The sequence below is a fragment of the Ylistrum balloti genome, unplaced genomic scaffold, assembly GCF_031769215.1.
Source record: "Ylistrum balloti isolate Yb309-2 unplaced genomic scaffold, AGI_CSIRO_Ybal_v1 Utg369700, whole genome shotgun sequence".
Classification (NCBI taxonomy): domain Eukaryota; kingdom Metazoa; phylum Mollusca; class Bivalvia; order Pectinida; family Pectinidae; genus Ylistrum; species Ylistrum balloti.
This window is the reverse complement of record NW_026781931.1, coordinates 705,850-718,354: the sequence shown is the minus strand read 5'-3', so window position 1 is coordinate 718,354 and position 12,505 is coordinate 705,850. Positions and strand designations below refer to the sequence as shown.

General features: G+C 34.7%; 1 protein-coding gene across 1 annotated transcript; it reads right to left on the bottom strand.

Annotated features, from left to right (window-relative positions):
• Positions 1 to 221: 221 nt before the first annotated feature.
• On the bottom strand, positions 222 to 8,449 carry LOC132565194 (uncharacterized). Its single transcript, XM_060229824.1, has 8 exons — positions 7,708 to 8,449; positions 6,780 to 6,893; positions 5,011 to 5,163; positions 4,644 to 4,865; positions 4,116 to 4,306; positions 3,312 to 3,475; positions 2,043 to 2,146; positions 222 to 1,030 (listed from the first exon to the last, which is right to left on the bottom strand). Exons 1-8 carry the CDS (start codon positions 8,447 to 8,449, stop codon positions 222 to 224), a joined length of 2,499 nt encoding a protein of 832 aa, XP_060085807.1.
• Between the last annotated feature and the right edge of the window lie 4,056 nt (positions 8,450 to 12,505).

Below are 12,505 nucleotides of genomic sequence, written 5' to 3'. Positions count from 1 at the left end.
CCAATGGAACTTTAAAGCCTAATATGTGTCCCTATGACGATATCGAAAGACCCAAAAACGTTTTTAATACAAAAAAAACGTTTTACGAAGTAGACTTTTTTTAAAAAAGAAAAAAAAGTAGAAACTCAGTTCATGGAACCGCTATCGATCACTGGTCTTGTTCTAGCCTGTACAATGGACATCACAAAACATCGATTTCATTTTTTAAAAAAAACTCAGATTCAAACTTTTAATCCTATTGTCATTTTCATATCCCGCACTTTTTCTTGCAGTTCCTGTTGACGTTTTTCAAGAGTGGCAATCTTGTCTTCAAGTTCAAATTCCTTACACACTTGCATTAGCCTGTCGACCTCTCTGCTAACGTAATTACTTCGGAGCGAGAACATTACCATGTCTTGTTCTGCTGCGTGACATTCTATGGCTACGATATAGGAGTTAAATAAAATGTCGGAGGTGGGATGTTCTAAAATCAGCTCAGTGCCTAATCTGAACACTTTGTCCAACCTTTTCAGAACTGTGCCATACCTCTTTGTTTTAATTTGTAGTAAAGCTATTTCTAAATGACACATACACTCGTCTATCAGCGAAGGTGCATGTCTTTTCATTATTTTGAGAGATGTCTTATATTGTTTTATTGCCTCTTCATCTTTTCCTAAATTTCTAAATATTCTCCCCTGTGTAGTATGGCAATGACATCGGATTTCTAAGTATAAATTCGGCGTCTTGTTCAAGATGTAAAATGCCTCCGTGATCACTCTCTGTGCTTCGCTGTGCTTACCAAATTCCGTTAAAGACCAAGCTACATTTTTCTGTGATATCGCGATGGATTTCGGCTCAGCTTTGGTGGCTTGTTCTTGAATCAGCGCTCTTTGAAAGCAATGAAGAGCTTCTTCTTCACGGCCTAATTTTCTGTAAGCAATTCCCAAATTGTTGATACAAGAAACAACATACGGATGGTGTTCTGTTTTATAGTGAGCAATTCTTCTTCTCAAAGCTTCCTGGTTTAGTTTGATCCCTTCTTTTATGTTACCTGTATTTAAACACAATAAGTATCACATGTAGTGGGACTGTCACATCAATAACATACATCAAAAACATGACATCCGTATCATATCTGTGATAATGTGAGTTTTCCTGTTCACCATTGTACGATTATGTTAAATACCACTTATATATACCTACATTGTGTAGTTTTGTATTTTTCTAACATTGTGTAGTTTTGTATTTTTCTAACATTGTGTAACTTTGTATTTTTCTAACATTGTGAAGATTTGTATTTTTCTAACATTGTGTAACTTTGTATTTTTCTAACATTGTGTAACTTTGTATTTTTCTAACATTGTGTAGTTTTGTATTCTTCTAACATTGTGTAGTTTTGTATTTTTCTAACATTGTGGGACACCGTTTAGCACTGTAATACAATGTAACACTTGTTAAGCCCTATCTGCCACTAAATATTCAGTAACATTGTGTAATGTCATTTATTTTCGAAATATGCTTAACTTCAAGTGATATCATTTACAAATAAAACACTGTTCAAACATCTGATTTATTTTCGTTGAATTTGTGGATAATTTAAATCCACGAATTTATACGTCAGTAAAAAGATGAACAGATAAAAGTTTAAATGAATTACAGTACAAGCAGTGATATTAGCAATTTTACCCCCGCAAAAAGACATGATTTTTATTAAAATTCACAGCAATATTGAACTATCCTGTAGCTTTGTGTAATATGATTTCACTAGTGAAATAATACCTGACTTTTGTAATACAATTTACCTGAAGTTATTCTGTTACCTTTTGTAAATTATCTTACTCTGGAACATTCTGTATCTTCTGTGCAATTTACGCAAATTATTGTGTAATTTCAATTACTTAATTTTATATACGTATTTTATGCATAAAAGAACATGATGTATGATGTTCTGTATATGTCATAATTTGATACTAGATGCAAGTTCTGAAACCAGATTAAACGTAGATGAAAGTATTAGCTGCTAATAAATCGAAGGGTAGTTCACATGTATGTGCTATACTTACCAGAGGTGACATGGAAGATAGACAAACTTTGTATTGTTGACATGGCAAGTTCTTCATAATACATTTTAAGATCTTGTTCCACCTGCAAAGCTTTGTAGAGATATCTGAAACAGAATATAAAGACTGTCTTTACTTTGTACTACAGACTCCGGTGTCTTCAGAGTTTTCCTTAACTCATGAATATAGAAGGACCTATCTCGACGTAGAGTTATATGCTAAAGCCATGATATAGCCGTACTAAAGCCAAGGAAATCCACCTACATATATAATTGTTACACAATATCAAATAATTGAAACCTAAAAGGCAACCAAAAAAAATCAAAAGTGATCGAAAAAACAAATGTCAGAATTTGGAAAGGGAGGCACACGAGGTCGATCAATCGGTAAAATTTTGTAATTTTCACATATCTGACAAAGGGTGTAGATGATAAAAGTCTAGAATGGTTAGATTGAAATCTATCCCTAAGCTGATGAGGATTTGTCCGGAGAAGTTGTATCGAAGAGACGGACATTTTTATTCATGTTTACTCATTCCTTGAAGGACAGGGATACTGATTGGGTTGATGTACAGATATTTAGATAGCCTTGGTTTCCCTCTGTATTTTGAATTTCTAGACTCTTGCATGACCCCAGACACCTAAAAAGTCTGAAAGTTTGACAGTGTTACATTATCAGCGGTTAATATTTCATTCACTGCACTAAATTAAAAGTCTCTATCTTTTATACAACTGTGTGAGCTAAATCACTACTACCTCTCGGCAACTATATTCAAGCTAATGTTAAAGCTTAAATAAATTAATTTATTTTAATTAATTATTTCTTTTAATTAAAAGTCTCTATCTTTTAGACAACTATGTGAACTAAATCACTACTACCTCTCGGCAACTATATTCAAGCTAATGTTAAAGCTTAAATAAATTAATTTATTTTAATTAATTATTTCTTTTAATTAAAAGTCTCTATCTTTTAGACAACTATGTGAACTAAATCACTACTACCTCTCGGCAACTATATTCAAGCTAATGTTAAAGCTTAAATAAATTAATTTATTTTAATTAATTATTTCTTTTAATTAAAAGTCTCTATCTTTTAGACAACTATGTGAACTAAATCACTACTACCTCTCGGCAACTATATTCAAGCTAATGTTAAAGCTTAAATAAATTAATTTATTTTAATTAATTATTTCTTTTAATTAAAAGTCTCTATCTTTTAGACAACTATGTGAACTAAATCACTACTACCTCTCGGCAATTATATTCAGCTGACCTTAAAGCTTCTTGACATCGACCTTGACACCCGAGGTTCCATCCCATTCTCTGATAGGCCAAGGCCGTTGGTAAGCGGAGGTCACGTGTAGAACCTTTGACCGAGTTCATCTCAAGAAATTGTACAGCCATCATATACTTGTTTTCGCCGGTTTTCAAATCCCCCTACCGAAATAATCACATTTTCATTTCAGAATATTTTTATCGGCATCATAAAGACAAAAGAAATTGGGCAACATGTACAGCCTATGAAAGCTCTCTCCCTACCTGAACATAGACAAGTAGAGACACAACAATCAATGATCTGTAAGTTATCAAATTATATCAAATAACCCTCAGACATAAACATTATAATCAATAATGTAATTTCAATTAATAGATCAATAAAAATGAAAACTGTAACACTCATAATTGTTTCCAGAATAAGTCCAAATGTCCCTTTAGATAGAAGACTTAAACAGTCCATATCATCATGAGGTTGACAAGCAGATGGAATCCTCAGACAAAAAAACCATTCGACTGAAACTTGGATATCTCGTATGTTTGTTTTTAACATTAAAACATTGTATATTACAAATTCTTTCAAAAAAGGTATCAACCTTCCACACTAAGTGTACCTGGACATTGGTGATATCAACCTCCCACACTAAGTGACATTGGTGATATCAACCTCCCACACTAAGTGTACCTGGACATTAGTGATATCAACCTCCCACACTAAGTGCACCTGAACATTGGTGATATCAACCTCCCACAGTAATTGCACATGGACATTGGTGATATCAACCTCCCACACTAAGTGTACCTGGACATTGGTGATATCAACCTCCCACACTAAGTGTACCTGGACATTGGTGATATCAACCTCCCACACTAAGTGTACCTGGACATTGGTGAGAGCACTTCCGTATTGAATCTGGATACGCGCTTCATCCACATAGTTTTTGTTGTCATGACACATTCGTAACAGCTCCGTGTAGAACTTGAAATCATACTCTGGGAAAATGATTAAGAACCGTCAAGACGCCATTGTTACGTTAATGTTTGTTTACCAGAGCGTATTGATTTTTCGAGCAACGTTGTGACGGTACGCCTTTTTTCGTCACTATTTTGGAAAACTATTATAATATTGGAAGTTTAAGTAAGAAGCCACGTCTTTTGTCGTAAAATGGTTAGTATTACAGTGATTTCATGACAATAACTTCCAATCGGATTACAACATTTACTGTAAAAAAGCAACCGTTACGGTTAGTGGTATTAAAATCTCGCGCAGCATCTTTCGACCCACCATTTGTTCTTTAACGACCAAGACATCGAATATCAATCACATTACCAATTATGAAGCTCTGAATGACGTGTGTCGCCCTGAGGGCCACTTCAATATAAAGACTGTAGGTGTCCTCAGTGGTGTAGATGACGTCAGTGAGGAGTTTCTGAAAGTTCTGACGTTCTAGATTGTACTGACAAAGTCCATCCAGGTACTCCGAAGAGTCTACCTTCTCACTGATTCCGATTATCAGACTAGCGAATATCTGACAAAATCGTTTCCTTGTTTCTGAAATAAAAAAAAATAATAGTCACTGGTTGCAGTATGTGATAAATATGTTAAGAAATCGGATGTAAGTAAGGCCATTGTATATTCTGTTAGTCCTTCCTGCTGTACTGCGGATATAGAACAACACTAGATTTAACATGATTACCTGATATATTCTTTACCTCCAGATACATTGCTGCGCAATCTCGCAATATCCTGTGCACGTCAAATCGATCTGTACTTTTGTTGTAATACATGATGTTTCGTCTCATTATTGGTCGTATCGTGGTCGTGTGGGTTTCTTTGTTGCATGCCTTTCCTATCAAATTCAACAACAACAAAAAAGTTGATCTCCAAAAAGTGAACCCAGATTCAATAGCGAAATTGTCTGAACTAATCTGAACAATTGACAGGATATTGGAATATTAAAAAAAAATTTTGGGGCTTCTAAACTGGACAAATTAAAAACAATGGCGTAATGATTTGAAAATTGGATAAACATACATTTAAAGTTACAGTAAAACAATGTATAGAAAAAATGGTTCGAACAGACATAAGTTAAGTTTCTTTTAGCATGACTGTTAACAATATAACATTTCTGCTGTGAAATATTTTCTGTAGAAAAATAATCATTTCCTGCTCCTACTGCCAACAAATAAAATGCTGCTATAAATATTTACTACCCAAATGTGCGTCGGTTATAATATCTGATTAAACAAATAAATTGTCAAAGAAATGGAACATTTCTCAATGAGATTACTTAAACGACCGTATAACTTCCCATAGTTTTCTTTTGAAACTTTGTGTTACTAGTTTGTCAAAAACTCTTTGGAGTTCTTTAAAAACACATCAAATTAATTCAACTTCTTTAATAACTAGTATCACAATAAGACTATTTAGAATAAAGGAAATTAACCAAGCATTTCAAAGCCAAAACCAGCATACATCATAGATGATAGAAATCCCTAAGTTCCAACTACAAAGGTGCCTCAATCAGTAGTACCGGGCTTGTCAAACGATGTGGTTGCACAAAGGCAAACTTTGTTTATGAATTGAAAAGCGACTTAATGGAACACATCAAAATGGTAGTCAAGTTTCACTTCACATTATTATAAACTGGTATCACACAGGTAGGTGTATTGTGTGGTTGTCTGCAGGTAATTTATGTAGCTGTGTACATAACTAATAATATATTTACTATTTCTCTGGTGTTATACATGTGTAAATATTGATTGGGAGTGATCAGTGTTAAAATGTTGAGATAAAAATAATCAACGTATAAAAGTTATAAATATACTAGATGAAAACTTGTTTTTAATAAAGATAGGTTAAAAATGTTTATGCGTAGCATACATTTCTACTGTTTAGACACTTGTTTGGTGTTGATTAAAACCGTCTGCAGTTTACAAATACCATAGCTATCACTAAGGGTATGTCGTGTCTACTGTGTAAATGTCACAAGATAGGAAACTTCCCTTAAGATATGACTTCTGCTACGGTAAATAGATTTTACAGTATTTCTATGTGTCTACGTGGGGTGTGGGATGATATGAAGATATGGTTGAAGTTCACACCAAACTGTTTATGTTATTCTGTTAGTTCTCCAGACTTTGAGTTGCGATAGATAGAGTTATAGTTTGAACCAGCAATGAATTATTCATGGTCGCGTTCAAACACTTGAAGTTTTTATAAATACATTTTCATAATGGACTTTGATAGGGGTACTTTTATATATGTAACGCATTCATTTCTATAACGATTGCATTTTGTTTTCAAAAAACTTTCTAACATCCGAGTAAATATTGTTTCCCTTGAAACAATGCCTGTAATTTCTGTTTGTATCGAGAGATGTCTTGGTGTATTTCTAATCAACACCACGCTGTTATATTTGTATTTATAGGTATGCAAGCAATTGACGTTTCAAACTGAACTTACCAATCATGGCGCTCGCCTGAGAGTCCGTGAATGATCCGGGTATATATATTATGTTAGCTAGGTCCTGACGCAGCGGTACGGACAGTCGCTGAAGGAAGTCACCATAGACAACAGCTATAACAATCAACAGGCCACTGTTACTACTCGTCCATGTTGGAAACTTTGTTTACGTCATGAAGATTATCGGATGTGGAAATAAACATAATTAATGAATGGTTAACAAGGACCGTGTTATCCCACAGCACTTTTTATCAACTTTTTTCAATATTGAGGAAATTCTTTAATTTGCCTTTAGTTTGATGTCTTACGCCTGACACCTATTAATTGCCATACAGTTAAATCAGTGATGAGGTTATCACTGTACCGGAGACAGTCAAATATAAAAGTAATAGGACCTAATTTGGACGTTATAGAATAATTCCTTTGATAGCACTAAGATAGCAGCTACAATCAGCTGTTTAAAGGATACCGTAATAGTGATCATTTGGAAATCTAACTGTTACATTTACGGTGATGATAAGGGATATTCTTATAGTAAAAATACAATAATATGTGGGAATATTTTCACCATAAAAGTTGAATACAATCTGACGTGGGAACATTTTCATAATAGAAGTTGAATACAATCATGTGGGAACATTTTTATAACAAAAGTTGAATACAATCTGACGTGGGAACATTTACATTATAAAAGTTGAATACAATCTGACGTGGGAACATTTTCATAATAAAAGTTGAATACAAAGATGTGGGAACATTTTCATAATAAAAGTTGAATACAATGATGTGGGAACATTTTCATAATAAAAGTTGAATACAATGTGACGTGGGAACATTTTTACAAAAAAGATGAATACAGTCTGACGTCAATCTGGTAGAATTTACAGATGTTAAAGAATTTACCCACCCATATCCAACAATACATTACCGATCCTTTCCTTTCGATGGTACATTGATGAACTCAGAATTTCTAAACGACTTAAACGAAGAAGATGAACCATGTCGTCGATAGAAAATAATGTTTCTTCGTCCTCAAGGATTGACGACGTCATCAACAGAGCAAGCGGTAGACCTTCACAGAGTTCAATAATTGTCGCCATGTTGGATCCAAAGTTAACAGATGGTGCATAACTCGTGAGAAGCTGAGATGAACTTTCGTCATCTAAGGGTTTCAGATGAAGGGGAAATAAGGAGATCATGCTGTTTACTTCAAAGGTTATTTCAGTTGTTGATGTTATAAAGACCTTGATGTTCCTGTTGGTAGCCGTTAGCGCCTGACATAGCTGACAGAATTCCTTTGCTAGTTCCTCTGTCTCTATCACGTCTTCAGCATTATCTAAAACAATATTTGTAGGTTTTACCATGCCTTCATTGACAATTCTCTGAATACATGTCAACCAGTCCTCAGTAAGAATGTCTGGTTTTCCTGGAAAGCCTTTAACCGAAATACTATCTTGCATTAGCCGTTCAATTAAGGACATATACACAGGTCGCATACTCTTCATGTTTCTCATGTCTATTCTAATGCTGCTCCATGAGATTTGATGTAGGAAAGTCTCCACAAGCCGAGATTTGCCAACAGAACGCAATCCATATATAGCAAATACATTTTTTGAGTTGAACTCTTTTTGCAATTCCTCCAGTTCGTTTACCCTACCAATTAACTCCATGTTGGTACGTTTATGGTAACATGCTTAGACAGTGACGTATAAGCTATTTGTGTCGTATATAAATAACATATCCTTTTAGTTAAAATCATACGTGTGACGAGTACAGCATATCCACTAGTTAATTGTTCTCGTGCAATTAACTAACTTCCCACTCAGACGTTCGACTCATATACCTATCCATATAACAGTTACTACTTCATGGTCCGTTTTGTCCTGTATTATTTCGATAGCATAAACCTGAAGAAATTCACAAATTAATTGACCAATGGGTTTGGTGTAAAATGCGACACAACATATCGTAATGCCGAAGATGAATTAGAGCTGTAAATGAAACCAGTACTTGTGAGCCTCTTTAGTATACGGATAGTAAGATCGTGTGTGACGTTACTCAGCTTGTGACTAATGTTGTCCTTGTATTATTTGTTATACTTTGAGGAAGAAACTTATTTGATAATACATTAAATTTTTTACATAATTCAACAAGTTATAGTTAAACACAATTTTAAGCTCAACAGTCTGACAATAATTATTTCCGTATTCTATTCCTAGTAAGTTCTTTTTTTTACGAAAGTAAAGAAATCGAATACCTGAATAGTGTTTTTGACAAGTCCGTGCTTTCTGTTTTTGTTTTTATATAGTATTATATTTCATTCTTGTGGTTGCTATTACAATTTTCGTTTATAATGAGTTCTGATGTGAGAAAGTGATTTCATGTCTGCAGCATATTTTGTAGATTTTCACGACGAAATTCGATTTTTGTAATATTATTTATGTTCTAACTTCATTTCTAAGTATATTTAATTAAGAATTAAGTAATCCGATGATAAAAAACAAATACAGCCACTTCGAAGTCGATAATTATTTTTTTTTTCAATCCAACAAAATAGGCGAAATCTTGAGTTATTGGATAAGTAGAAATGCCTAATTCAAGAAGAGACAGAGACAGCGGTCTTTTTCACGGGGATTTTTTTTTTTTTTTTTTTTTTTTGTCTTTTTGATGACTTTAAAATATGTTAAATATTTAAAATTCTCAATCTATTGAATCAGGTATGGTAACCTTTTTTTCTTATGTGTGCTAATGACACATTTGTACTTGTTCATTCAAATGGGAAAGGTACACAAACACTGGTTGAAATTATCAAATAAATAAAAATCACGAAATTGAGTATGTACTTGAGTAAGTATGAGACTAATGCACCACCCAATCTAGAGTTTGAGGTCTCTTTTTATTACTGTGCATATTCCTCGTTCGCCTCTCGGTTTCATACCTACGTCTTTTAGCAATACTTTCATGGTCTAGAAGGACGAAACAGCTGTATGATGTAGCATTACTTACGTGGTCTAGAAGGACGAAACAGCTGTATATGTAGCATTACTGACGTGGTCTAGAAGGACGAAACAGCTGTATATGTAGCATTACTTACGTGGTCTACAAGGACGAAACAGCTGTATATGTAGATTTACTGACGTGGTCTACAAGGACGAAACAGCTGTATATGTAGCATTACTGACGTGGTCTACAAGGACGAAAACGCTGTATGATGTAGCATTACTGACGTGGTCTACAAGGACGAAACAGCTGTATATGTAGCATTACTGACGTGTTCTACAAGGACGAAAACGCTGTATGATGTAGCATTACTTACGTGGTCTAGAAGGACGAAACAGCTGTATGATGTAGCATTACTTACGTGGTCTACAAGGACGAAACAGCTGTATGATGTAGCATTACTGACGTGGTCTACAAGGACGAAACAGCTGTATATGTAGCATTACTTACGTGGTCTACAAGGACGAAACAGCTGTATATGAGCATGTAGCATTACTTACTTACGTGGTCTACAAGGACGAAACAGCTGTATGATGTAGCATTACTTACGTGGTCTAAAAGGACGAAACAGCTGTATGATGTAGCATTACTTACGTGGTCTACAAGGACGAAACAGCTGTATGATGTAGCATTACTGACGTGGTCTACAAGGACGAAACAGCTGTATATGTAGCATTACTTACGTGGTCTACAAGGACGAAACAGCTGTATATGTAGCATTACTGACGTGGTCTAGAAGGACGAAACAGCTGTATGATGTAGCATTACTTACGTGGTCTACAAGGACGAAACAGCTGTATGATGTAGCATTACTGACGTGGTCTACAAGGACGAAACAGCTGTATATGTAGCATTACTTACGTGGTCTACAAGGACGAAACAGCTGTATATGTAGCATTACTGACGTGGTCTACAAGGACGAAACAGCTGTATGATGTAGCATTACTGACGTGGTCTACAAGGACGAAACAGCTGTATGATGTAGCATTACTTACGTGGTCTACAAGGACGAAACAGCTGTATGATGTAGCATTACTTACGTGGTCTGAAAGGACGAAACAGCTGTATGATGTAGCATTACTTACGTGGTCTACAAGGACGAAACAGCTGTATGTTGCAGACTATTTCATTATATACTTTTTGTATCAGAAGGTGTTATTCACTGGTATATGTTTTGTACAATTTTTGAGACTGCATGTGCTAGACACTGGCAGTGGACTTTAAGTTCCCGATGTTTGCCGTTACATGCACGCCGCTGTTAATTGATTATCACCTTGCACGGCCAATAGCAGAGGGGAAATAGTTTTCTGTTGGTACGTCCGTAAGTATGTTCACTTTTTTCATCTTCATTTCTCAGCAAATTTTGATCAAAGTGCACATATCGGTAAAGTATTTCTGTATGCCAGGGTCAACTTATAGGTCACTGTTATTTATATAAATCTTTATCACCGCTCTAACAACTTCATTTCTCAACCGATTTTGATCGAACTTCACATATTGGTCAAGTATCACAACACCTTGAACAAGTTTATATTTCAGAGTGCCAGGGTCGACGTTAAGGTCATCGTTACTATTTATAGCTTACATGTTAGCTGATGATATATGGACACAATTATATCGGTTATCACAGAAGTTGCTAGTTTGTGATCTAACTAGACATTGATGGGATGTGTTCTTTAACAAACTTCAATATTAATGGAAGCTAGGGGATGTGATCGTTTGCCATGTCTTGTTCAAATAGTTGCACAGTTCAGGATACACTACTTGGAAGTCTTCTATAACTGCCAGATAAATAAATATTGTGAAATTGATTGCATTGTGGCATGAATGCACCTCATCATGTACATGTTGGTTTTTTCTCGGTCGCTTCCAAGATTTCAGCATTTAGGTCCTTAACATCACTGACGAGACCTACAAAGACGAAACCGCTGTATGATAGAGTTTAATTCATTATTTGACTCTACTGTACCTAACTCTAAATTTGCAATAAAATGTACACTTTCCATGCATATATTATATTCATCTCTCCAATATATGGGTCAATATATATATATAGTATAATTTCAAGTTCAGGTTTTGATATATCAACTCGCATCTACAATAGACCGGGGCGTACCTAGCCCAGCAGAAATGTGTAAGTCCAGACGAAGGGTCTGAGTTTGATGATTTCAAAGATGTTTTGAATCGTTTTCTGAGACAGTTTTTTTTTATTTATTTAACAACAAACTTCAACCCCTGATATTTATTTTCAACTTTAGTTTTGTAATTTTGTCCGACATACTCTATGTACGGATTTTTTCATGTGTAAGCCCGGGCTTTTTCTTTCTATGGACTTCTTATCAAAGTATAGACTCGTATCTATATAAGCTGCTGCATGTGTGAACTTACCAAGACATTGTTTTAGAGATAATGGGACAAAATCAACACAAAAGTTTATTGTATTTGGAAATACTAATATGTAATTATATCAACAAAACAGGGGTTTTGCATCATCCACATTTGGAAGAAACTTAAAGTTTACCATATATTTTAAAGAACACTATCGACCAGTTTTACAAGTAACATACGAATGAGATTGTCAGTAAGTAATTACTTCAGTTTCATAAAGAAAACGAGAGATATAATCGCACCGTCAGATCACATAGGATACATACGTTATAATGTGTTTTATCATACAGAGGAGGAGTCTCATTTACTTCTATGTAATAGATTCTCTTGAAGTATGA

What these genes read in the sequence shown, in the direction of transcription:
- LOC132565194 (XM_060229824.1), bottom strand. Translation starts at nt 8,449, where the DNA reads ATGGAGTTAATTGGTAGGGTAAACGAACTGGAGGAATTGCAAAAAGAG. An exon ending in CCATCGAAAGGAAAGGATCG is followed by an intron (nt 6,894 to 7,707) that starts GTAATGTATTGT and finishes TGATTGTTATAG; the next exon opens with CTGTTGTCTATGGTGACTTC. An exon ending in TTGATATCACCAATGTCCAG is followed by an intron (nt 3,476 to 4,115) that starts GTACACTTAGTG and finishes TTATTTCGGTAG; the next exon opens with GGGGATTTGAAAACCGGCGA.